This window comes from Periplaneta americana, chromosome 15 (genome assembly GCF_040183065.1).
Source record: "Periplaneta americana isolate PAMFEO1 chromosome 15, P.americana_PAMFEO1_priV1, whole genome shotgun sequence".
NCBI classification, from domain to species: Eukaryota; Metazoa; Arthropoda; class Insecta; order Blattodea; family Blattidae; genus Periplaneta; species Periplaneta americana.
This window is the reverse complement of record NC_091131.1, coordinates 32,038,483-32,063,362: the sequence shown is the minus strand read 5'-3', so window position 1 is coordinate 32,063,362 and position 24,880 is coordinate 32,038,483. Positions and strand designations below refer to the sequence as shown.

General features: G+C 35.2%; 1 protein-coding gene across 3 annotated transcripts in view; it reads right to left on the bottom strand.

Moving 5' to 3' along the window:
- The window catches only part of ksr (kinase suppressor of ras), a 71,938-nt gene that overhangs the window by 28,106 nt on the left and 18,952 nt on the right, over positions 1–24,880 (bottom strand). The window contains exons 4-12 of one of the 3 annotated variants that reach the window (XM_069846913.1): positions 23,600–23,956; positions 23,099–23,255; positions 17,361–17,515; positions 13,638–13,778; positions 13,305–13,424; positions 8,750–8,883; positions 5,469–5,589; positions 3,800–4,035; positions 439–612 (exon numbers count right to left, since the gene is read on the bottom strand). In XM_069846913.1, coding sequence (XP_069703014.1) covers positions 439–612; positions 3,800–4,035; positions 5,469–5,589; positions 8,750–8,883; positions 13,305–13,424; positions 13,638–13,778; positions 17,361–17,515; positions 23,099–23,255; positions 23,600–23,956 — 1,595 coding nt within the window. The remainder of the gene's footprint in view (positions 1–438; positions 613–3,799; positions 4,036–5,468; positions 5,590–8,749; positions 8,884–13,304; positions 13,425–13,637; positions 13,779–17,360; positions 17,516–23,098; positions 23,256–23,599; positions 23,957–24,880) is intronic. The other 2 variants (XM_069846914.1, XM_069846915.1) reach the window with 2 other exon arrangements.

Here is a 24,880-nt window from a genome sequence, read left to right as displayed (position 1 = left end):
GATGAGAGAACAAAGAAGATTAAAATAAAATGCTTTGGACAATTGGAGAGGAAGGCAAGTGATAGAATATCAAAGACGATTCTGGAGTGGGAAGCAGAGGCAACAGGAGAAGAGGAATAGCTAAGAAACAATGGATGGATGGGTCCAAAGAAGTATGGTATAGAGGCTTGACAGAAGAAGAAATGGAGGATAGGAACTTATGGTTAAACAGAATTGCTAAAGGGATATAAGAAAACTACTGTACTGTATTAAAAAAAACACATACACACACAAAACAAAACAGTACTTATAAATATTTACTTCGGTTTTGTGAAAATATCAGATTGTGGATTTGATAATGCTAACATTCTAATTCAAACTGCTTTATGATAATCAATGCTAATACAATTTACCGTGATTTATTTTACAATAACGATGTTAACATTTTACAACACTGACCTCTAGTTTAAATGCTTCAAGTGTTTTTTCGTCATCTAGGTAATCCATATTCAGGACTTTGATAGCAACATCTCCATGCCAGTTTCCTCTGTACACTGTACCAAACCGACCAGTTCCGATGGGCTCTCCAATTTTTAGTTCATCATATGGTATATCCCATTCTCTCATAGACAGCTGTGAAAAGAATGAAAATAGACATTAAATACATTGTAAATAAACATGACATGTCAATGTTTATTATTTCATAATGTCAGTGATATTACATTCTAAAATTAAAAGCATGTCATAAAATGTAGTAATTAGCTATGAATGAAATTGAGTATTTTGAATAATTTCGGTCTACATATTGAAATAGTAACAGTCACCCTAAGTGACTTGAAACAAAGCTAAATTATTCGAAGTCCCTGGACAAACTCAAGGGGAGTACAGAAACACTTCAAAAAGTTAATTGAAACTATGAGTCACCGAATATTAGCACTTACACTATAAAAATAAGACCGCTAAAAATTGTCACTGTCACTTTCGAGCACAAAATCACACACTCATGAGTGAGATCTGAATACAACATTTTGGAACATAACCATGGTAACGTAACAATAACGTCATTTCATCATATTCTGTTGTATATTTCGGTGCTCTATAATATTCTGTATTATTTTAGATTAACATGAACATACACATTTAAGCTTCGAGTTCGCGAAGTTTCGTGTCAACGTTTTATGTTTAAGCTCACATAATTAATTGTGAATGCTTCTATTAAATAACAAAGGGACAAGGTTTTATGCTCTATTTTAAATTAAATTAACATCTGCTGAAATGTCGGGCAATTAAGAAGACTGAGACTGACATACCATATCAGGTTTTAAACTATTACTGGGACTTAATATTGAGGATAAAAATTCGCTCCGGCGCCAGGGATCGAACCCGGGTCCTTGGTTCTACGTACCAAATGCTCTGACCACTGAGCTACGCCGAATTCAATCCACAGCACCGGACAGAACCTTCCTCCTTGAATGTTTCCCTTTTGGCCTGACTCCAAGTTAGGCATATGTGTTGACGTATACGTCCAATGTCAACTGACATTATATTAGGAGTGCACTCAGTTGAGTGACTTGTTTGGCTAGGATTCCGCAGTTAAGTGCACAGTAATCAGTACAGAAATATGCACTGCTAGCTATGAGAATATTAAAGATATTTTTATTAATTTGTCCTACAGAATAATGTCTGTAATATTAACAATTAATGCTGAGGAGAAAAATTTGCTCCGGTGCCGGGGATCGAACCCGGGTCCTTGGTTCTACGTACCAAGTGCTCTGGAGGAAGGTTCCATCCGGTGCTGTGGATTGAATTCGACGTAGCTCAGTGGTCAGAGCACTTAGTACATAGAACCAAGGACCCGGGTACAATCCCCGGCGCCGGAGCGAATTTTTTTCTCCTCAATATTAATTGTCAATATTACAGATATTATTCTGTAAGACAAATTAATAAAAATATCTTTAATATCACTGGGACGCCTGTAGGAGATACAAGGAAACTCAAATTCCAGCAGCAACAACAACAAATTAAATGAACACTATACAAGATACAAAAATACAAAGATTTCACAATAAATTCTGCACTATTTCACAAGCTGTTGTGTAAATGGAGAAGAAAAAGGAACTCGCGGCACTGTAAACAAGTTAGTGATAACACTTCACTGGAGGCATGAATAACGTAAATGAGATCTGAAAAGAAATCCAGAGAAATTTACACCAGCTTTAGGGAACTATGACCTTGATGATGGTAATGATGAGGATAAATTGAAGAGGAGAAAAATAAGTTGATGGGGAGAGGGGGAGAAAAAGAGAAAGAGCGAGAGAGAAGGAAAGTACATACAATATATCTGTTGCCGATTTGCAAAAGGGGACATATCCAAAATGACAAAGTGTTGGGAAATCGTAAAAAAGTCATAGCAGACTTAAAAAATTAAAATGTTCATGGGTCCTCAATGTATATATCCATAGTGATCTAATTAGAAAAAAATATATGAATATTATAATTTAACTTATAGTTTTTGCGATTTTTCAACACTTTGTTATTTCGGACATGTCCCCTTTTGCAATTCATTTTTGTGTTCAGATAAGTCTAGTAATATAATGAAAAATATGTGTAAGTTCAATCCCCCCTTTCTCCCCCCCCCCCCCATTAATTAACTTTTACACAAGCTAAAACATATACAAATTCTACGAATTATCACGCTGATTAATTTCCCCTCTCTTATTTCAGCACATCACACAGCAAATTCCACAAGCATATAATTTTCGATAATGATCAATTGACAACATAAAGCACAAGATTCATTAATTGCAACATTGTATTAATAATAATTGATCATATAGTAATTTTTAAAACATTTTATTCTTCGTAAATTTTAAATCTATGACATCTTGTTACTTTTATTTATAATCATATTTTAATTAAAGTTTTAACATCGTTGTTACCTGCATAATTTAACCACTTATCATTTACCATGCATATATACTTGTAACATGAGTTACATGTATACGCAACTATCTTTCGATTCCTTCAAACTCACATTGTATTGAAATTAGTGCTAACAAACTTTACTTATAACTCCATACATAAAACTTATGAAGATCCATTTGCCATGAATATTATATTGTTCATTTGTCAATTTACTGAAGTTCCAGATCACGTATTTTATTATATCTGATGATGCCCAATAAGGCGAAAACGTTTATATATTTTATACCTTCATAGCAAATAAATATTTGCAAAGAGGTAAGTCTTATGATTGAACTTACACATATTTTTCATTATGTCCCCTTTTGCAAATCAACGACACATATGGACTATTAATTTAATTTTGATGTGATATTCAAGACAGTTATAGAAAAGGGAAGGAATCTACAAAAATGAATATGAATATGATGATGATGATGATGATGATGATGATGATGAAGAAGTTGAGGAAAAGAAAAAGAGGAAGTAAACAGACTGAAAAAAAAAGAACTATGTATGAATTATAATCTCAAATGAAAGATTAATGTACTTCAGTTAAAGAAAGAGAAACTAGAAAAAAATCTAATGAGCAGGATGTGAAGACATTAAGAAGTGAAGGAAAAAAAGAAGAGTGAAAAGAAAAAGGGATGCATGTATGAATTATAAAATTGGAATCCGAAATAAAGAAGAGCATGCTTTAAAGTTAAAGAAATAGGGAAAAATTTACATCATAAGATGAAGAAGAGATGAAAAAAGTGAGCAAGGAGAATAAGGAGAAGGGAAAGGGAGAGGATGACATGAAGAAGAAGAAGAAGAAGAAGAGCATTTGTTTTGAAGAATAGATAAGACAGGTACTTACACTATTTTGTCTTGGCCAGGACCTATCTACAGCTTCCCCATCAGACACTTGACTATCTTGCGAATCTACTCTGACAGGTGTCCTTTCTGAATCCGTGCTGATGCTTCCAGAACCAGAAACAGAAACTGTTCTGTCACTATCGTTCGACTTGTGAGTCTCTATCATTTCTTCAAGAGCAGGTGGTGCCATGAGGGGATGGGTCTCCAAAGTTACACCATCTTTGTAATGGTTTACTTCTGCAAACAAGTTTAAAATATTAGGTAATTAGTTTTCGGAGAAGTGATAATCACAACGAGGAATAATGTACGGTTTTTATTTTTCCATTGAAAGCTGGCTCTTTATTGGGAAATATAATAGAGAGTGGGTGAAGCCTAAAGGTAAGCGTTCACTACATCGTATCGCACTCATCGGACGAATCGGAAAAAGACAATATTTGCTATAATTGTTATGTCACTGCGTTCACTACATCGTATCACACGCACCGGCTCTCGGCAAATCCGTCCACGTTTCTCGGATTGGCAACCTTTCCAATGCATGCGATCATGGTCTCCTTTAATAAATCAATTTTAATTGCTCAACTGTTACTATGTTGCCATGTTCAGTGTCGCACCAAAAGGCAGACGAAAAACTTATTTCACTTGTAGAAAATTGTGAAGAATTATTTAATTTGAGGCATTCTCATTACAGTAATCAAGCCGTGTCTTACATATATATTATGTAACCAATATCTCTTTTGTTTCTTCCTCTTTAATTAAGACGCATGAAGCAATTATAAACTCTTAATTCATAATAAATAGACCTAACCTCACACTCCTCTGTTTTCAGCAATGTCAATATCGTACGACGTCATGTCGTCATGTTTTAAACAGCTGATACAATCCGATGAGGCGATGAAGTAGGGCCGTTGAAGTGAATGCACTGCACTTAAAATATCCGTTGCATGCGATTCGTACGAGGAGTGCGATAAGATGTAGTGAACGCTTACCTTAAGTAACCCATATTCTTACTGAGCCACCAAGGTTGCTTTTGACAGGCAGCATGTTGAATTTTTCTTGTTAACTGTTTGCACTAAGCCACCAACAAGAATCTACTGGCACTTTACACTGTCAATCTCCGTTAGTGTGTGGTTTGAACTGTATTGAGAAAGATGTATTTTCAACTCATAACATACTGTATCTCCCCCTTATATGGTACCTACTAGGTTCGGCCTCTTCTCTTTAAAATTCCTTGTTCCTTCAATAGAATAGTGACAGAGTGAGACAAGTAGCCTACTAGCTTGGAGCTCACAAAAATTGTTTTCCACAGCCCCAAACTTCCTTGCAAGGTTGTGTGCTCAGGTACATTATCTTCGTCCCTTCATACTTATTTGATTTATTGAAATAACTTTTACAACTCATAACATACTGTATCTCCCCCTTATATGGACCTACTAGGTTCGGCCTCTTCTCTTTAAAATTCCTCGTTCCTTCAATAGAATAGTGACAGAGTGAGACAAGTAGCCTACTAGCTTGGAGCTCACAAAGATTGTTTTCCACAGCCCCAAACTTCCTTGCAAGGTTGTGTGCTCAGGTACATTATCTTCGTCCCTTCATACTTATTTGATTTATTGAAGTAACTTTTAATGATATGAGGCATAACATTTATTTAACGATAATGGTGCGGTACTTACCTGGAAAGTGGAACTGCTGCTTTGTAGTAGCCTGAGGTGTGTGAGTGGTCATTACAAGAGCTGGGCTGGAGGGGGTTGAGCTGTTGCAACTGGAAGTGTTGGAACTGGAATCCGGTCCCTGCTGTTAGGCACAACACATTCAAAACAATCAATTCATCAATTAAATATCAAAATAAATTAAAGTTTATTTTAACACTGATTTTTTCTGACAAGTTCCTAACAGTTCCTAATTTGTGTATTTATTACTTACAAGTGTAGAATACACTTCTGGAATCACAGATTTCGTTGGCTCTGTTTTGCATGGAAGTTAATAATGTACAAAGAATTGGGGTCTTCCACCTCAGAACAATTTTTCCCTTGAAATTATTCGAGTCAGAAATAGCTTTTATGCTCGACCATGCCGAAATGTAGTAATTATACACCTGGGGCCTGTTTCTCAAAACTCATGGACTAGTATTACTAGTCTGTACAGTAGTAATATTAGTTTATTTTACAAGTCTGTGTTTCTAGAAACTACAAGGGTAAAGTAGTAGTTACCAGTTCACAGACTAGTAATATTGGTCTATTTCACCAGTTCATAAGTGATTCTGTTTCTCAAAATACTAATCTAGTTGATTATACTAGTATTCAACAGGAATATTCCTACAAGACTCTAAAGACTGGTGATTTCCATATTATCAGTTACCAGTGACAACCTTTCTCTGATAATCGAAACAAAATGTTGTAATTATTTTTTTTAAATATAAGCTTATGTGATTTAGTGATTCCGATTGAAGCAATGAAGTTGTTGTGAGAAGAGCTAAAACTATATAGAGAGAACAAATATTATTCCTTTATTGGAGCATTGTTTAAATATAATGAACAGTTTAGGTAAAGTGCTGAAAAGCTTGGATAGTTGTTAAATATGGTGGGACTTGTCATAACAAGACAAACAAATAGAAGTCATGAATTATCAGCAAAGCTTCAAATACAAATTGCTCTACAAATCGGGATGTTGATTATTTTCCAATGCCTCTGTCCTAGACCAACAACACTTGCAGAATTTTTTCCTAACATTCTAATACCAATTCATCAACTGCAGTAATTTTTGCTGGCTTTCCTCCTTCACTGCCAGTTCTTCTGACATTGTCAACTTCAGTCTACAAATTAAAATAAATATAAAACGACACTAATTTTTTAATAGATCAAATGTAAAACCGAAAAACAAAATAGCGAATTTTTCATCAAGTCATAAGTGGCATTCATGTGGGCAGTATATTCACTAACTACATAATATGTTCATATTATGATACTGTGAACTTGAATTGGTACTTATCAAAGTTGCATAATCTTTGTTCTGTGGTAATGGTTCTATAGCCTCACACATTATAAAATTGTTTCTCCATTGGTTTACTTTATCATTTTTTGTTTATATGCTTGAAAAAGCACCGAACAATATATGCTTTCATTCATTAATCTTATTGAGTATAGTTAATTTGCTTCCAATTGATGGAATTTCAATCGAAAAGAGAAATCAAAACCAAAACACAAACAATTTAGCCTTCTAACCTTAAATAACAATACTTATCAATGACTATAAACAAATGAACTCAATCAGCTGACTTCTGAAACAGATCTTGTGACTAGTGAAAGATTGTCACAAGTTACTAGACTGGTAAAATAGTTTGAGAAACAGAATCTACTAGAGCTGGTGATATATTCTCTGGTAACTAGTAACTGGTGAACTACTAAACTAGTATTTTTGAGAAAAAGGCCCCTGGTAGCAGCCCTTTAATGGGCCTCATTAAAGTACACCTATTCATTAAAGTTCAGGTGTTCCACCAATCAGAAAATACCATTGTAGCAATATGAAAGCGCAAGTATTGATTATTCTCACATATGCCATGGAGGCTGGAAATCCAATACTGTCGCAGAAGGTTATGTTGAAGAATCGATCCAAAATAAAATTTAAATCTTAAATACAATATTAAACTCAGTCGAAAAAAACAACACACAAATTAACATCAATTCACCGTCATCTTCCAGCCTTTCACAAAACACATTCCCGCAAATTCATTTCACCAATTGCACAATAAATCACCCATATTTGAAATAAAGTCAGTTCTGTTACTATAATAATTAGCGTTAATTGTAAATAATACTCAAATAAATTCAATTTGTCATCTCGTTTTTCAATGTCTAATTCAATTTCAAGGTTATATCAAGATTAATGTTTATTTTACTCTCTATATTGTATCAAGGTCAATGTCGACATTTGTTTCTCGGAAAAAATCAATACTTTCGCATCTGCGCACATCTCACAATTTACGAGGTATTGTGCAAGGTCAGTTCCGTTCCTCAGTCAGATAAGAATAACATGAATATTTATGAATAATTTCAAGTTAGAAATATAGTCGAGCATAAAAAGTCATATGAATCTTGACTATAATGGTAATTAAGACGCTCATATGAAAATTATGAAACTCACTTGCGCTCGTTTCGTAAACATACTCGCGTCTTAATTACTACCATTATAGGCTTGTTGCATAATGTGCTATTATAAAACTTCTCAATGTCAAAGAAGTGAGCTTATATGTTTCGGGAAAGTCCTTGCAAAAGAGAATTTAGGTGACCATCAAAATTTGACACTATCTGCACCTAAATTAGTCAACACAAAAGTCTGCATAAAATACAGTACCTACAACAAAAGTTGCTTGAGCACTTGATGCCAATAAATTTAATTTGTTTAACCAGAACTTAGTAACAAGTGTAAGTAGTTTCAGATAATCATTATAGTTGTGATCATTATTTCTTAAGGGAAATATTTCTCTATTACGACCTCTACTGCTTTATGCCTGTCCTGTCTAGGGAGGAGCTGCAATAAGTGAAATTAAACACATCCAGTCATTTCAAAATAAAGTCCTACGAATTTTACTCAATTCTCCTTGGTTTGTCTGTAACAGCCAACTACACAGAGAAACTGGTATTGACACAATCAAACAGTTTATTCATTCACAAGCTAAGAAGTTCTATAACAACCTAGAAAATGTTCCAGGCGCCATCCACTACTCTCTCGGAAGGAAGTCCACATTTCCCACCAGGATCAAGAGCTGATTTCCAATGGACCTCATATTATAATCAAAATTTATTATCACACCAACCTATGTAAATAATTATTTATTAACAATTATTTTTCAGTGTCATGCATTGTATTTATATTTGATGTAGAAATGATCTGTATAGCACTAAATGCGCTGATCGATCAATAAATTATTAAAAAAAAAAGAAAATATTGTACTTACTGGAAAGGGTGGTATATTGATAGAAGGTTGTGGATACTGTCGCTTTCGATTTCTCCCAATACTAGCAATTAGGTTAGTAGTTGTATGACTTGGAGATGTCCGACTCAAGCTTGGAGATTGGTTTGGGACAAACACTGTAAAGAAAAATTCAATTGAGAGTTTTACTACTCACATGAACATCGATGTAAATATAACATTTTTCCGAACAAAAAGCAAGTATCTTTCTGTCATTGTTACACATTTTCAGAATTTGAATGCAACAACTTGTAGGTTTCATCAATGAAGTCTTAACATCCAAGATCTGAAAGGATTATTTACCTACTCTGTAAGATGCAATCTGCTAAGTAAGCACAAACAACTGCACTGAAGCATAACAGACCACACAGAATAGGTGACCTAAAACTTGTATGTCTTTGTTGATAAGATCCTTACGTCATATCCTGGAAATAGTTTCTAAATGTTGGAGATAAATTTCAAATTATTATTTACAAAATCAAACTAAACTCTAACTTTATTATTTTTTTATTATCTGAACAATTTCAAGGGAAAAATTGTTCCGGGGCCGGGTGTCGATCCTGGGACCTCTGGTTGAATGTACCAGTGCTCTACCAACTGTGCTACCTGGGAACTTCACCCAACACCGTCTCAACTTTTCCCTTTATACCCACACAACTTGCGTGGGCTGACGAAATGCCAGAGACCCACATCGAGTGCACACAATCTCTGTGTGACTAGATTTGCATAATATATACGTCACTGTGTACGTTAACAGAAAACCACAATTCCAAGTCACACAGAGATTGTGTGCACTCGATGTGGGTCTCTGGGGTTTTGTCAGCCCACGCAAGTTGTGTGAATATAAAGGGAAAAGTTGAGACGGTGTCGGGTGAAGTTCCCGGGTAGCTCAGTTGGTAGAGCGCTGGTACGTTCAACCAGAGGTCCCGGGATCGATACCCGGCCACGGAACAATTTTTCCCTTGAAATTATTCAAATCTGCTTTACAGGAAGCTTTACCTGAAAGACTAGATTTGCTTTTTTATTATCTGTTTAAAAGAAAATTAATCTATTTTTTATTAATACATTTGTAGACATTTGGTCTTTAACAATCTTTGTTGTTATTTATATGTGATGAGGGTAGTCAAAATGTGCGTATGAAACGCAAAAATCTTTTTACACCTTCCCCCACCTCCTCACTCAAGTGTGGTAACATAAAAACTAAGCAATATCTGTCTTTTTACACCTTCCCCCACCTTCTCACTCAAGTGTGGTAACATAAAAACTAAGCAATATCTGTCTATCTGTGTGTGTCTAATGCCTATCCACTTCACTTGCATGATTCGGGTTCCGGCAGATAGACGACAGGACTGTGAACCATTTTCAAGTCGCATGCCACATCAACGGGCCACATTATGCTTGAAGTGTATCTGTGAAAAGTTATGTCATGTACTAGGATGAGTGTGTATGTGTAAGTGTTCGTGTTAGTGTGGTGTAGGGAATGGGTGAGGATGGTGAGGAAGGGAGAAGGCCAGTTGTAGACCTGTACCTCATGAATTGACATCTCAATAGGCTTAATACAGAGTGGATATCTGTCGTGAGATTTGAAAGCAGTTATGAAATTACTGCCCAATGGATTGCCGGCCCGAAGGGGTAGAATTGGTGGGGTTCCCACCTATACAGCATTTCCTCTGTATATGATGTTTTGGTTATACCGCCAATACCCAGTCCCCAGAGCCTCATCTGTAAAAGCAGGTTGCACCAAGATAGGATATGAAAATCAATAAAGAAAAAACTAAAATTATGGCCTTCTGCGGAAAATACCCTGTGCCTAGCAAAATATGTTTAGATTAAAAAATATTAGAAAGGATAAACTATTTTACATATCTCGGATACACATTATCTTTTTTCGATGAAGTAGACATTTCACAGAAAATTTCTAAATACACCAAAACAATGGGAATAATTAACACCATTATGAAACCTTCCCTAGTACAAAGGCATACTCGAATTCGCCTTTACAAGACCTTGGCAAGACCTGTACTTTGTTACTGCAATGAGGCATGGACATTGAGGAAGAAAGACGAAAGCAGAATAACGGCTAATGAAATTAAATTTATGAGATATACAGCGGGATATACGAAATGGGATCACAAACGCAATGAAGATGTAATGGAAGAATTACAACTAGAACCTGTAATTAATCATGTAAAAATTAAAAGAACTGGATAAATCATCTGCATCGCATGCATAGAGATAGAATCCCAAAAGTCACGCTCCACTATCGTCCAAACAGGAAGAGATCTCTCGGTCATCCAAAGGAGCGTTGGATTGAAAATTCAACTGTGAGATTGTAACAGGCCATTTGGCCTAATACTTGAAGGGAAGAAGAAGAAGATATCTGTCGTCAGTTCATCACTAATACCATGGATGATAGATTTATTAGAACTGTCACATGTGATGAAGAATGGGTATATTATCGCAACTCTGACATCTCAAAACAGTAGCTCAATCCCCATCAGCTTGCCAAAGTCGGTTCAACAACATTATGTGTCTGGAGGAATTTTGAAGGTGTGATTCACTGGAAGTTTGTTCCAAATGGATGTATAGTCGATGCAAATCTTTATTCTCAACAACCACAATGAGTTCATGAAGTTTAGAGAGAGAGGTATCCAGCATTAGTTGATCGAAATAGAATTCTCTTGCAACAGGACAATGCAAGACCCCATACCGCTCAAATAACCACGAAAAATAAATCCAGAAATTGAGAGTAATTGAACTGTTACCACACCTACATATAGCCCTGATCTTGCACCTGCAGATTACCATTTTTTTCGATCCATAGCTCACTTCCTGCATTAAAGAAATTTCCAAAACTTGGAAACTGTTTAAATGGGTGTCACCGAATTCTTCGCATCAAAGACCAGGAACTGGTACAATCATGGAATAACAAACCTTGCTGAAAGATGTTTGAAGCCCATAGAATCTAATAGCATTTACTTTGAAGATTGGATTAATTTCTTGTCAGAACACACTCCAATTAAAATTCTGCTCCAAAACCGACATTATTTATGAGACAGTATTTGTATTTTTCCATTTCACAAAATAATATCAAGTTTTGTATATTATATGCAGATACGTTGTTCATTATTAGTTAATTGTTAGATGTGATGTCAGAATTACATAAGTTAATCCTTTTATTTATTTACGTTTCAAACAACTGAAAGTAAGCATTTTGCAAAGTTTAGTGGTATGATGAATAAGCAATGCAGTTGGCATAGTTATAAACTGATGTCTAGCTAACAGTGCTTTGTTTCTGTACCAGGTGATTTTCTGAGTACAGGGTAAATCATACTCTGGATCAGCTGCAGGAAAATACACACCAAAAAACTCAATCTATTACAGAGGAACTGTACTGGGTGATAAAGAATTTCCCCTTTGTCAATATTTTTACCTTCTTTGAGGCTAGTGGGTGCGTTACAACAGGAATCTTCTATGCCACATCAATAAATTTAGGAATGCAGTTATATTGTCAGACTCCAAAGCAGCTATTCTATCAATAGTCTCTACACACACACCTTCATCTCAAACAGTAGAAATAACTAAAACGCTCTCTCAATTAATATCACTCAATAAAAGAATTGTATTCCAATGGATACCATACCATTGTGGAATCCTGGGAAATGAGAATGCGGATGCTTTAGCAAAGAAGGGCAGCACTGCTACTTACAGACCTGTTACTAAATTTACGTATTACTCTGTGAAGAGATTTATTAAATCTACATACTTAGACTTCAACAAACAAAATTTAATAACACAATCCCAAGGGAAAAAATGGAACTCTCTGCATCAAAATCCACAGTTAATTCCCGATTTACCACGAAAATCGTCTGTAGCTGCATTTAGATTGGCAACAGGCCATGATTGTTTGGCCAAACACCTGCATAGAATTGGAATATATCAGTCCCCAGTCCCCTAACTGTCCATTGTGCAACTCAAACCAAGAAATTGATTTGGAACATCTCAAAATCTGTGCTTCAGTGGCTGGTCATGATAATATCTTTGAAAAATATTGGAGTGCAAGAGGTCAAATGGCTTCATTGTCAAATGCCTGGCATTAGAAAACAACAACAACATTTAATTTTTTAAGTCGTAACACTTAGTGGTAAAGAGGGTAGTGACTGTTCAAGAGATTCTTTTGTTACTATCTTGTAGGACACAAGACAGAAATTACTGTAGCAGCTGTAAGCAGTAAAGTGCCACTTTCGTGGTTACGGTTTTAAATTGAGCACAATGTACAAGTGTAGTACAAAAAGATTTGTGGATTTTTTTTTTTTATTTGTATTGCTTACGAGCAAATTTCTTATTAGATATTACTCTACACTTATGTGGAATAGGTCACCAGAAATATAATTATGTTAGTGGACTGTATGTGATCGCAGGAATAATTTCTACAGTACTGAAAATGTTCAACTACTTCATGAAGTTGTTTGACTGAGTAATGTATAATAAAAATTAAATAACAGGCACCAAAGAATAGTTAGAATGAAAACAGCCTCACCATCAGATTGCAGTGTTCTGCGGAATTCGTCAACCAACTCCCTGGGCAACCCACAAGATGGTGGGACTTTCGACTCACAATCACGATGACATTTATATTTACATTCTTTGCACTTCAAGCCTGAAAAAATGGAAGGGGAAGTAAAACTCAGAAACAAATTAAATATGCACATCTACCTATATAGATATCAATATATTAACTGAATAATAAGAGCACTGGTTTTCCATGATAGAGACTGGGTCCAATCCGAAAGGACTCCTTTAATGTCAGCTTAATCCAAGTTCTCCTTGGTCTTAAATTTCGTGAAAACTAGGATGTATGTAATATGCTTACCTGTACCTATAAACATCTGCTTATCACAAAAGTCACATGTAGCTATCATCCTGAAAGTTTTTGTAAATCTGTGGTTTATAGCATGGCACATTGGACGAGTTATCGTTGGAGTCCTTGGCGATTTTGGAACTTGCAAGGTAGCTGCAAAAAAATGAATTACTATTTTAACATGTCAGTGGATATTAATTTTTTATTCGTTTTATGCTCTTCCTCATAATATCAACTTTGCGACTCTTGAATTAAAATGAGTAATTTTGTGCTCTGTACTACTGTAATGATTTGTCACTGAAGTCATAGTTTATTCTTACTAACATAGCCCTTTATTAAGGAATTGGTATTTATTATGTTGATGATGTGATGTGATTAAAGTAGGTAAAAAGGTAAAGGTAAAGGTATCCCCGTAACATGCCATGAAGGCACTTGGGGGGGCATGGAGGTAGAGCTCCATGCTTTCCATGGTAGAGCTCCATGCTTTCCATGACCTCGGCACTAGAATGAGGTGGTGTGGTCGGCACCACGCTCTGACCGCCTTTTACCCCCGGGAAAGACCTGGTACTCAATTTTATAGGAGGCTGAGTGAACCTCGGGGCCGTTCTGAAAGTTTGGCAACGAGAAAAAATCCTGTCACCACCTGGGATCGAACCTTCCAGTCCGTAGCCAGCTGCTCTACCAACTGAGCTACCAGGCCGCCGATTAAAGTAGGTACTTCTTTTAATTCAAGAGTCGCGAAGTTGATATTATAAGGAAGAGCATAAAACGAATAAAAAATTAATGCTCTTCCTTATAATATCAACTTCACGACTCTTGAATTAAAAGAAGTACCTACTTTAATCGGCGGCCGGGTAGCTCAGTTGGTAGAGCAGCAGGTGGTGACAGGATTTTTTCTCATTGTCAAACTTTCAGAACGGCCCCGAGGTTCACTCAGCCTCCTATAAAATTGAGTACCGGGTCTTTCCCAGGGGTAAAAGGCGGTCAGAGCGTGGTGCCGACCACACCACCTCATTCTAGTGCTGAGGTCATGGAAAGCATGGAGCTCTACCTCCATGCCCGCCAAGTGCTTTCATGGCATGTTACGGGGATACCTTTACCTTTACCTTTTTACCTACTTTAATCACATCACATCATCAACATAATAAATACCAATTCCTTAATAAAGGGCTATGTTAGTAAGAATAAACTATGACTTCAGTGACAAATCATTACAGTAGTACAGAGCACAAAATTACTCATTTAACAGCAGCATTATCAACAACATTATCAACATTTTTAATTTTGGTTAAATGATAATGAAAAGCTCATCTGTTACCAAGAAAGGAAATAAAATCAACATAAAAACAAACTACAAATTTTCAAATGAACCTATAAAACGGGTTATAAAAACAAGAATGAATTCCAACCATCACAAGAATCCAAGAGCAGAAAACTAAAATTGAAGATGGAAAAATTCAATGGAAGATTTAAAATTAATCCTGATCTACCTCGAAAATCTTTGTGCTCATGTTCAGATTGGTTACTGGTCATGATTGCCTTAGTAAACACCTTCATAAATCGGCTTATTAACATCTAAAAATGCATGCATGTTATGCACAAAAGAAAAGGATATGAACTTTTGTGGTCTTATGTCCAAATATTGAAAAGCAAGAAGGGATGTAACTCCATTCTTAAATTCTTTAATTTTTGTATTTTGTATCACCTGCTGTCTCAGTTTTGTTCACTATTCGATACTTATATGTTGTTACACTGGATTAAGTTCATGTACTTATTATTATTTGTTACAATGTCAGTGTTATGGCCAGTTTGTCCAAGTAATGTTTAATTTTGCTTAACGAATGTTAAATTAACAGCCTGTTTATTTTTAATGTTATGTTAATGTATTTTCCATTTGTTCAAAATAGTTTTAAGATAACCAACACTTAACTATAACGTCTGTTAGCACTATTTTAACTACTCAACAGCAGTTGGTAATGATTCTACACATGTAAGACAATTTTTGATTGGCTAAAATTAATCTTTAAATTCTATATTATAGAGTGAGTCATGAAACTTGCATAAAATGACAACCTGTTATAGTAGGCCACGCTCAAAAAACAAACATTTGACAAATGAAAGTTGTAGGTGACGTGCTGAATAATAATTACAAAGTAAGGTTATATTTCCTCATTGCTATTATGGATACAAAATACGAAAGAAATAAAATAACACTGATGTATTTAAACAGTCCAAAGTATTTTTTAAATGTTATATTACCAGTCATATGCTAAACATTCCCTATAGAGAGACACAAAATATTAATTTCGCAACTTCTGTTCGAACAGCTGTGGAGACATCGGCCATATTTAACTAACTATTAAACGAGTTAACTGCCCGAAATCCTACATTTAAAATTAACAAACTGTTAATAATCTGTTAAACCAAACTGGTGTTGAAAACATACAATTTTATTAATTAACAAACTATATAGAGTTTAACAGTCATTAAATTTTCGAACAATACTTGGAAAAACCGGCGATTAGTCTTACTCATGTTAGTTATTGCTAGTGACAACCAATATTACCCTGATAAGGAAAAGATTCATTATTCTGTAGCATCCTTACTCTGGTGGGATAGTTTCCAGTGTATCCTCTATCCTTTAAGATCATTTTTAAGCTTTCATAACGAAGGATTATATTTCACAGGACCATAATATGATGCTATTTTCTTTCTTGTTAAATTCAAATTATCTATACAACAATATTACACAAACTGTGTTGCATATCTCGCGTCAGAAAGCAAAAGAAAGTAAGCACAAAAACATGGATTTTTAGGTTATGGTTCATTCATATACTACATAGAATTTTATGATGTTGGTATGATATTATATTTTACGCTCGACCATGCCGAAATGTAGTAATTATACACCTGGTAGCCGTCCTTTAATGCATGTCATTAAAGTACACCTACTCAAAGTACAGGTGCTCAGCCAATGACAACTCAGCTTACAGGTGTTCGGCCAATGACAAGTCAGCTTTGTACCGTTATAAAACCGCAAGTATAGATTATTCTCGGATATGCAATCGAAAGAGAATTAGCGAAAAGTCACAGAGGCTAGAAATCCAATACTGTTGCAGAAGGTTATGTTCTGTTACTATAATAATTGGCGTTAATTGTAAATAATATTCAAATAAATTCAATTTGTCATCTCGTTTTTCAATGTCGAATTCAATAATCAAGGTTATATCAAGTTTAACGGGATTACATCAAGTTCAATGACATTATTGTTCCTCGGAAAAAATCAATACCTTCGCGTCTGCGCACATCTCACAATTCACAAGCTAGAACAAGGTCACTTCCGATCTTGTCAGATACAAATAAAATGTATACATCTGAATAATTTCAAGTTAGAAATATGGTCGAGCATAAAAAGTCGTATGAAACTTGCCTATGATGGTAATTAAGAAGCTCGTATGAAAATTATGAAACTCGCTTGCACTCGTTTCATAAATATCCATACTTGTGTCTTAATTACTATCATTATAGGCTCGTTGCATAATGTACTATTTTGATGTTGGTACTCCCAAATTGCAGGGATGAGTAGTTGCATATATTTTTCGATATTCAAATGCAGTAAGTCACAAAGCTGTGTGCAAAGTGAAACATTCTTCTCACCATATCTCAAAATGAAGATTTTGGACTTACTTCCTTCTGGTTTTTGGGATAAGATATCTGTTATTCACAACAACTTACACTTGCAACTGCTGTCATCACTGCTGTCCATGCCCACAGAATTGTATGGTGGAGACTTAACAGGACTTGTTAACAAAGGTGATGTGCGTCCGAAGTCGCTGCAGTAGGGGCCCGGCTCAGTAGGAAGACGGGAACGACGAGGTCCATGTTCCACACTGGAATTATGTTCAAAGTGTCAATAATCAGAAATTAAATTCATATGAGGAGCATTTCGAAAGCAAGGACTGGTTGTTAATAACAGGCAATTGACAATAGTAGATGGATTAGAAATGTAAAGTAGCTTCAAGTGATTCTTTCTCTTTCTGGAAAAGATATCTAACTTTGATTGGACTGGTGACAGCAAAATTGTATTTTTGTGAGATACATTCCCCCCCTGCAGTGGCTGAGTGGTCAGATCTTCGGCAGGCTGTTCAGGTTTAAGTCTGTCAGGCCTGGGATCTTTTCATTTGAAAAACCTGTAGTAACACTGATGGCAGATATGATCGCAGTTGGAATTTTTCTCGGGTTTCTCTCATTTTCTCATGTTAGGCATCAACATCATTCCATGTCATCTAATTCTGTTATTCCATAGCATTCCATGAACACCAACTAGCAGCACAGAGAGAGCAGTGGAGTAGCATGAAATTTTGAGCAGCTAACTAAAGTTGTCTTTCATGTACATATGAGAAAACGTATTACAAAAATATTGTCTTAAAATAGTGTCAATGTCAAGTTAGCAGTCCGAAGATTGGTCGGAACCTCAACCTTAATATATGCCCCACCTTCTTTTTCTTTTTTTGGCTTGTGACAAATATTCGTGTGCTGTCTTCATTACAGCTGTCGATTTAATCAATTAATTGAACCAATTAAGCAGTCACTTTTAAAATCCGATTAACTATTCAAATGTGTTTTAATAGACTAATCAAACTGATTAAAATTATCGTGTGGTTTAAGGGACCATAACTTCTTTCTGAAGTCTGTGTAGCATAAAATCTGTATATCATTTGGTGCAGCTATGATTCACAAGTCATTAGTGTAAACTGATGTTCTTGTCTTCTTGCTTTAGAAGGCTAAATATAATAATCAGTGGTGATGCGTCAATAAGAGCACAAGAGCACATGAACACCTTGTTTCCATTAATGCACGACTAGTTGGCGTAGTGGGGATGTATAATATCAGAATCGAGTATTTTAAACTTCCCGCATCTTGCATAAACTTTTTATATAAACTTGGCAACATCCGTTTATGTACAAACCGTGCTCTTTTCAAGAAGGGTACAGAAATTTCACGCATGCACGGGAGAAAATTGTCTTTTGCTAGCCGCTTATGACTCGTCAAGAGTACAAAGCTTAAGTGAACAGTGAATCTATCCTACAGATGTCATGTGCATCGATGCCTATTGTTTACGTGCTATATCTCGAGGAGGAAATTTAATTAGTCTGTATTTTAGCCTGCAGGTGTCAGCATCTCACTGTCGGAACGTTTACTTTATGTGGATGTGTGTACAGTGCTGCTACGAAAGCGTAGTTTGTGAATTACTATACGTCAGTGTAGGCATATAGCATAGTTTGGTTTTCAAACACGTGCTGGCTGAATGTGATGGTGGTATGAATTTAAATATCTATATGGTGGTGTATATTATTTAAGAATAATATTTACTGGCATGTATTTATAGTAATCAATCTATGTGAATGGGATTACAGTACTGGTATAGGCTATAGTGTATCACTGTGTTGTGAATCAAAATATATTACTGAACACGCGCTTTTGTAAATTGTTTTATGTATTAATTTTTAACAAACATAAACAATGAACTCTGTTCAAGTAATTTTGAAGAGTAAAGAACTGGGTAAACTGGGTTACCAGGAAAAATTGGAAATAAAAAGACTAGGTTTCATTATTATGATTATTATTATTATTATTATTATTATTATTATTATTATTATTATTAAATTGATATATGTTGTTTTGAATTTATATATGGCTTTTTCGTCAGTGAAACATTGGAATCATAACATTTCATATTAGACTAAAAACGTACGATTTCAAGTTCTCTTCGATTTTGGAACACAAAATTGTGAACACACATAATATTTTATCACGAGCCGCCACTGATAATATTACTTTAAGTACAACTGCACAAAAATCCCTAACAGCTTTTTTCTTTGAAAACGGCTTAAGTGACCATCTACTTTCACAAACTATGGAAAGTATGTACAGTAAAACCTTGGATTACAAGTAATTTGATTTGAGAGTGTTTTGCAAAACGAGTGAGCAATGAGGAATCATTTTTTGTTTGATAAACGAGCGATGTCTTGCACTATGAGCAGCACAATTTTTACGGAACTTGCTTCGCTTGCGAGCAAGAGCATAAGACAATGGAGGGGATCTCGTCTAAGGAGGAAGAGGAGAAAAAAACGGACGAATTCTTCGCTTCAAATGAGCAGTAGAAAATTTTGTTCAAATTCACTACCCTAATAAAGTTGTAGCAATGCATGCAATAAATCTGTTTAAATGAATTTTTAGGACAATTCTATTATCAAGACTGACTTACGAACAAGAAGCTAGCCTTGCGATCGGTGTAGTTTAGTTAGAAAAGGATGGAAAATTTGGGGGGTGGGTTACACAGAAGAATGCGTGAAAGAAACCAGACTGTTTGTAGTTTAGTGGAGGAGACTGAAGCTGGTGTGTGCGGGCTTCATGTTTACTGCTGCATCACAAATCATCCTGAGCCAGTTAAACGCGATAATGAGTAAAGAGAAAATTATACACCTAAAAGTAATGACTCACGCCTTAAGATATTCCTAAATGATCCATTATAACCTTGCAAAAATTACATCAAATCATGACTGCAACATTTTGTATGTCTGCAGTAGGAGAATGGAGAAAGTCACACAACACAGAACTGCACGCATTGTAGTCTTCACCTGACATAATTAGGAACATTAAATCCAGACATTTGAGATGGGCAGGGCGTGTAGCACGTATGTGCGAATCCAGAAATGCATATACAGAGGCCGGAGGGAAAAAGACCTTTAGGGAGGCCGAGACGTAGATAGGAAGATAATAATAAAATGGATATGAGGGAGGTGGGATATGATGATAGAGAATGGATTAATCCTGCTCAGGATAGGGACCAATGGCGGGCTTATGTGAGGGCAACAATGAACCTCCGGGTTCCTTAAAAGCCAGTAAGTAAGTTTATATCTTTCTTGCTTTATATCTTCTATGATTTTATTAGTATAAGAAGTAGTCGGTATAAATAAATATGATTAATCGGTATAAATAATCAACGAAAAAAACATTGAATTAAATATGGTAGATCAGTATAAATAATCGACTGAAAAAAAACATTGAATTTAAATATGACTGATCAGTATAAATAATCAACTAAAAAAAAACAATGAATTTAATATGATTGATTGGTATAAATGAAGGGCTCAGAGCCAAAGGCGACTAACCCACAATTATAAAATGAGTAAATATGAGTTGATATTAAGAGTATCCTGACAAAAATGATTGGTTTCACAATTTATTTTAATTGGTCTACATTGAATAAATACAAAAAGATATCATGAATCTATAACAACAATGTATAGCTTTCAAAAATGGCTTAATAATGAACAATATAAAATTGTGGGTTGGTTTCCTTTGGCTCTGAGCCCTTCAAATAATCAACTAAAAAAACACTGAATTAAAGATGATTGACACTTGCTGAAATAATAGATCATGTATTTGATGTTTTAACATGGACAGCACAAGAACAGCTGACTCCCCTTAACAGCAATATAAAAGAGAATGATAAAATACTATTGAATGCAGTGGCGTAGCGTCAATGTAAGCTAAAAAGCTTAGCTTCCCCAGTTAATAATAATTTCATAATTAACCTGCAGTTTATGGAGAAAATTATTTATTAATTTTAATAGAATTTATATTTACGCGTTAAATATTGTGATGTGGCAGCTCAGGATGATTTGTGATACAGCAGTAAACAAGAAGCCTGCACACACCAGCTTCCACGCAGACTGGTTTCTTCTGTGTAATCCACCCCGCAGGTTTTCCATCCTTTTCTAACTAAACTACCCTAGTCGCAAGGCTCGCAAGAAGCTAGCTTTAACATTTAAAATAAGTAGTTTCCGAGTTATCCCTTTTCGTCAGTTGTGTTCAGTTGAAGTGTTAGTGTGCATTGTGGCTGATATAATAAATAATGAGCGAAAAAACAGTTCCTGACACTCATTTACTTGAATTTTTTAGGACAATTGTATTATCAAGACTGACTTACGAACAAAAGTGTGACTTAAAAAACAATGATCGACTCCCTTGCTGTCAATGAAGGACACAACCAAAAAACCGACGAATACTTACGTAATGATACTAATATTGTGATTTCTCTAAGTATGACAGGGAGTGAGGCTAATGTTATACGTATACGTGTCTATTTGTTAAGAGATATGTGTAAACCGTGAAATCATATTTTACTATGTATCATTTGAGGTCATGCCTTATTGGTGTTACTTACGATGTTCCAACCAATCTTCGACTGCTGACTTGAAATTGACTACTATTTATTTTAAGGCTGTATTTTTGTAATACGTTTTCTCATATTGCATGAAAGACAAATTGAGTTAGCTTCCCCTGCTCAAAATTTCATGCTACGCCCCTGCTTGACTGTATCCAATATTAAATTTTCACACTGCTTGTTGAAAACCATTAAAACAAAATCTATACTAATAATAAATCTGTAGCCGAAATTTTTCTGGTAATTTTCGATTTTCCAAAAATAATTGGTCCTAACATATATAATTAATCACCCTGAAACCGAAAATCGCTTTTTTGAAATTTTTGTCTGTCTGTCTGTCTATCTGTCTGTATGTTTGTTATCTTTTCACGCGATAATGGTTGAACGGATTTGGATGAAAATTGGAATATAAATTAAGTTCGTTGTAACTTACATTTTAGGCTATATGGCATTCAAAATACATTATTTATAGGGGGGTTATAAAGGGGCCTGAATTAAATAAATCGAAATATCTCGCTTATTATTGATTTTTGTGAAAAATGTTACATGACAAAAGATTCTCCAAAAATAATTTCCGATAAGTTTTATTCCTTGAAAAATAATTTTGATAGGACTGATATTTAATGAGATAAATGAGTTTTAAAATTAAAATAATTGCCATCTAAGGCCGTGTAATGAATTAAAAAACAAATGACTTCGTCTATAAGGGGCCTTGGACAGCAACAACCGAAAGCTATGAAAGATAGCCTACAGATAATGTTTCTGTGTTTGTATGAAGTAATATCGGAAGCTAAATTAACCGATTTGTATAATTAATTATTAATTCACCATTGGAAAGTGTAGTTTCTCTAGATGGACATAATGCTATAATGTTATTACAGTAACTTCTGAGTGAATCGAGGACAGGTAAGATTAAAATAGCTTCTTATGCACAAAAAACTTGATAGGTTATTCTGTACATTCGTTTCCTGTATTTCCTAAAATAATTTTTATGACCAAATGAGTGGTCTTTGGATCAAAATGATCGCATTTTAATTATGCAAATACAATTTAAATTAAGTAACATAATAAACTATTTAACCTTATATCAAACACGAATGTTCCCTGGATCAAATGTCCTATTTTAATTATGTAATTACTTTATATTTATTTCTAACGGGTGCAGCGGAGCGCTCGGGTACGGCTAGTTTTAAATAAAGATATATTTATGAAAATATTGATAAAATAAGCATGCATTTACCTAGAAAGATTGTTATCTGCCCCTTCCACTCGGTTGGCTAATTGTGATTCATGTGATTTTGACTTGGTAAGTGGATATGCATCAGCTGGCTGCTGTAGTCCTGTTTGATGTTTCTTGCATGGAGGGGGAGTTGTTGGAAACTTTCCCCTGTCACCACCTAGAACAAATAATACTACTATTTGTATAAAACCACAACCAAAAAGATTACGCATATACTGGCATAAAACCCAATTAAATAAGAACAATTTAACTTTACTTTATTAAATATTACACGCATCACAAAATTGCTAAAACTAAAATCTTTTTTGTTCCAATATAGGCCTATAATTTACATTAATAATAACCATCAGCATGTAATTTATTATTTTCCCAGGAAGGAGAGACAATTTTTCCCTTGAAATTATTCAATATCTCATATAGTTTTCAAATATTAAGGCTACTGTAATGTTCACAAAAACACAATCACTTGCAAAATCAAAACAATTTAAAGATCAACCTCACCTTTTCCTTTCACAACAGGTGGTGTTGAAGGTGGTGTGCACTGGTGTACTGGAGGTGAGAGAGGGGCATGACTCTGATGTGTAGGGGTGCTAGAATGAGGCAAAGAAGTGATGGAAGATGTTGACGAAGCAGTTGCAAGAGTAGAGATGGAACCACCTAAATTGTTGCAATTGTTGTAGTTATTATTATTATATGGGAGACAATCTTCAGATGGCACTGAAGAACGATCTGCTCGACTGCGTGGTGGCCTTGGTGAAGTGCTGCCAACACCCTTTATGACTTGGTGACGATCCCAGGAGTCCCAATACAGAGCTAGATCACCAGTCTCATTGGGAGCCTCATCACGCAGGAGAATTTCTATGAAAAGCAAAAAACATTTCATTTTACATAAATAATACATTTTCCACAAGATTACAAATTAACATCAGACACAAATATAATAATAATAATAATAATAATAATAATAATAATAATAATAATAATAATAATAATAGTTGCAGCAGTAATCATTATTATTATTATCCATTTTGAATCTTGCGTACACTACTTTTAACACTTGAATATAATTAATTAACTAGTGGACTTACTCGTGTTAATTATGCAAGATTTGTGCGGCTTACAGCTGTTTCAGTGCTTCACACACCATCCTCAGAGCCTACTAGATCACGGCGTCATCTCGAACTTCTCTGCCTGTTATGTGGGTGTGTTTGATTGTTGAAAGGTGTTGAAGAGTGGAGTCAAATAGTGTGTGTGTACTGAAATTGATCTGTGTGTTGAGAATCACAGCCCGATCAAATTCTCAACACACAGACCAATTTCAGTACACACACACTATTTGACTCCACTCTTCAACACCTTTCAACAATCAAACACACCCACATAACAGGCAGAGAAGTTCGAGATGACGCCGTGATCTAGTAGGCTCTGAGGATGGTGCATGAAACACTGAAACAGCTGTTTTTTTTAGTAGCTTATTTTATTACGCTTTCTCAACATCTTTGGTTATTTAGCGTCTGAATGAGATGAAGGTGATAATGCTGGTGAAATGAATCTGGGGTCCAGCACCGAAAGTTACCCAACATTTGCTCATATTGGGTTGAGGAAAAACCCCGGAAAAAACCTCAACCAGGTAACTTGCCCCGACCGGGAATTGAACCCAAGCCACCTGGTTTCGCGGCCAGACACGCTGACCATTACTCCACAGGTGTGGACAAAACAACTGTAAGCCGCACAAATCTTATATAATTAACACGAGTTAAGTCCACTAGTTAATCAATTAAT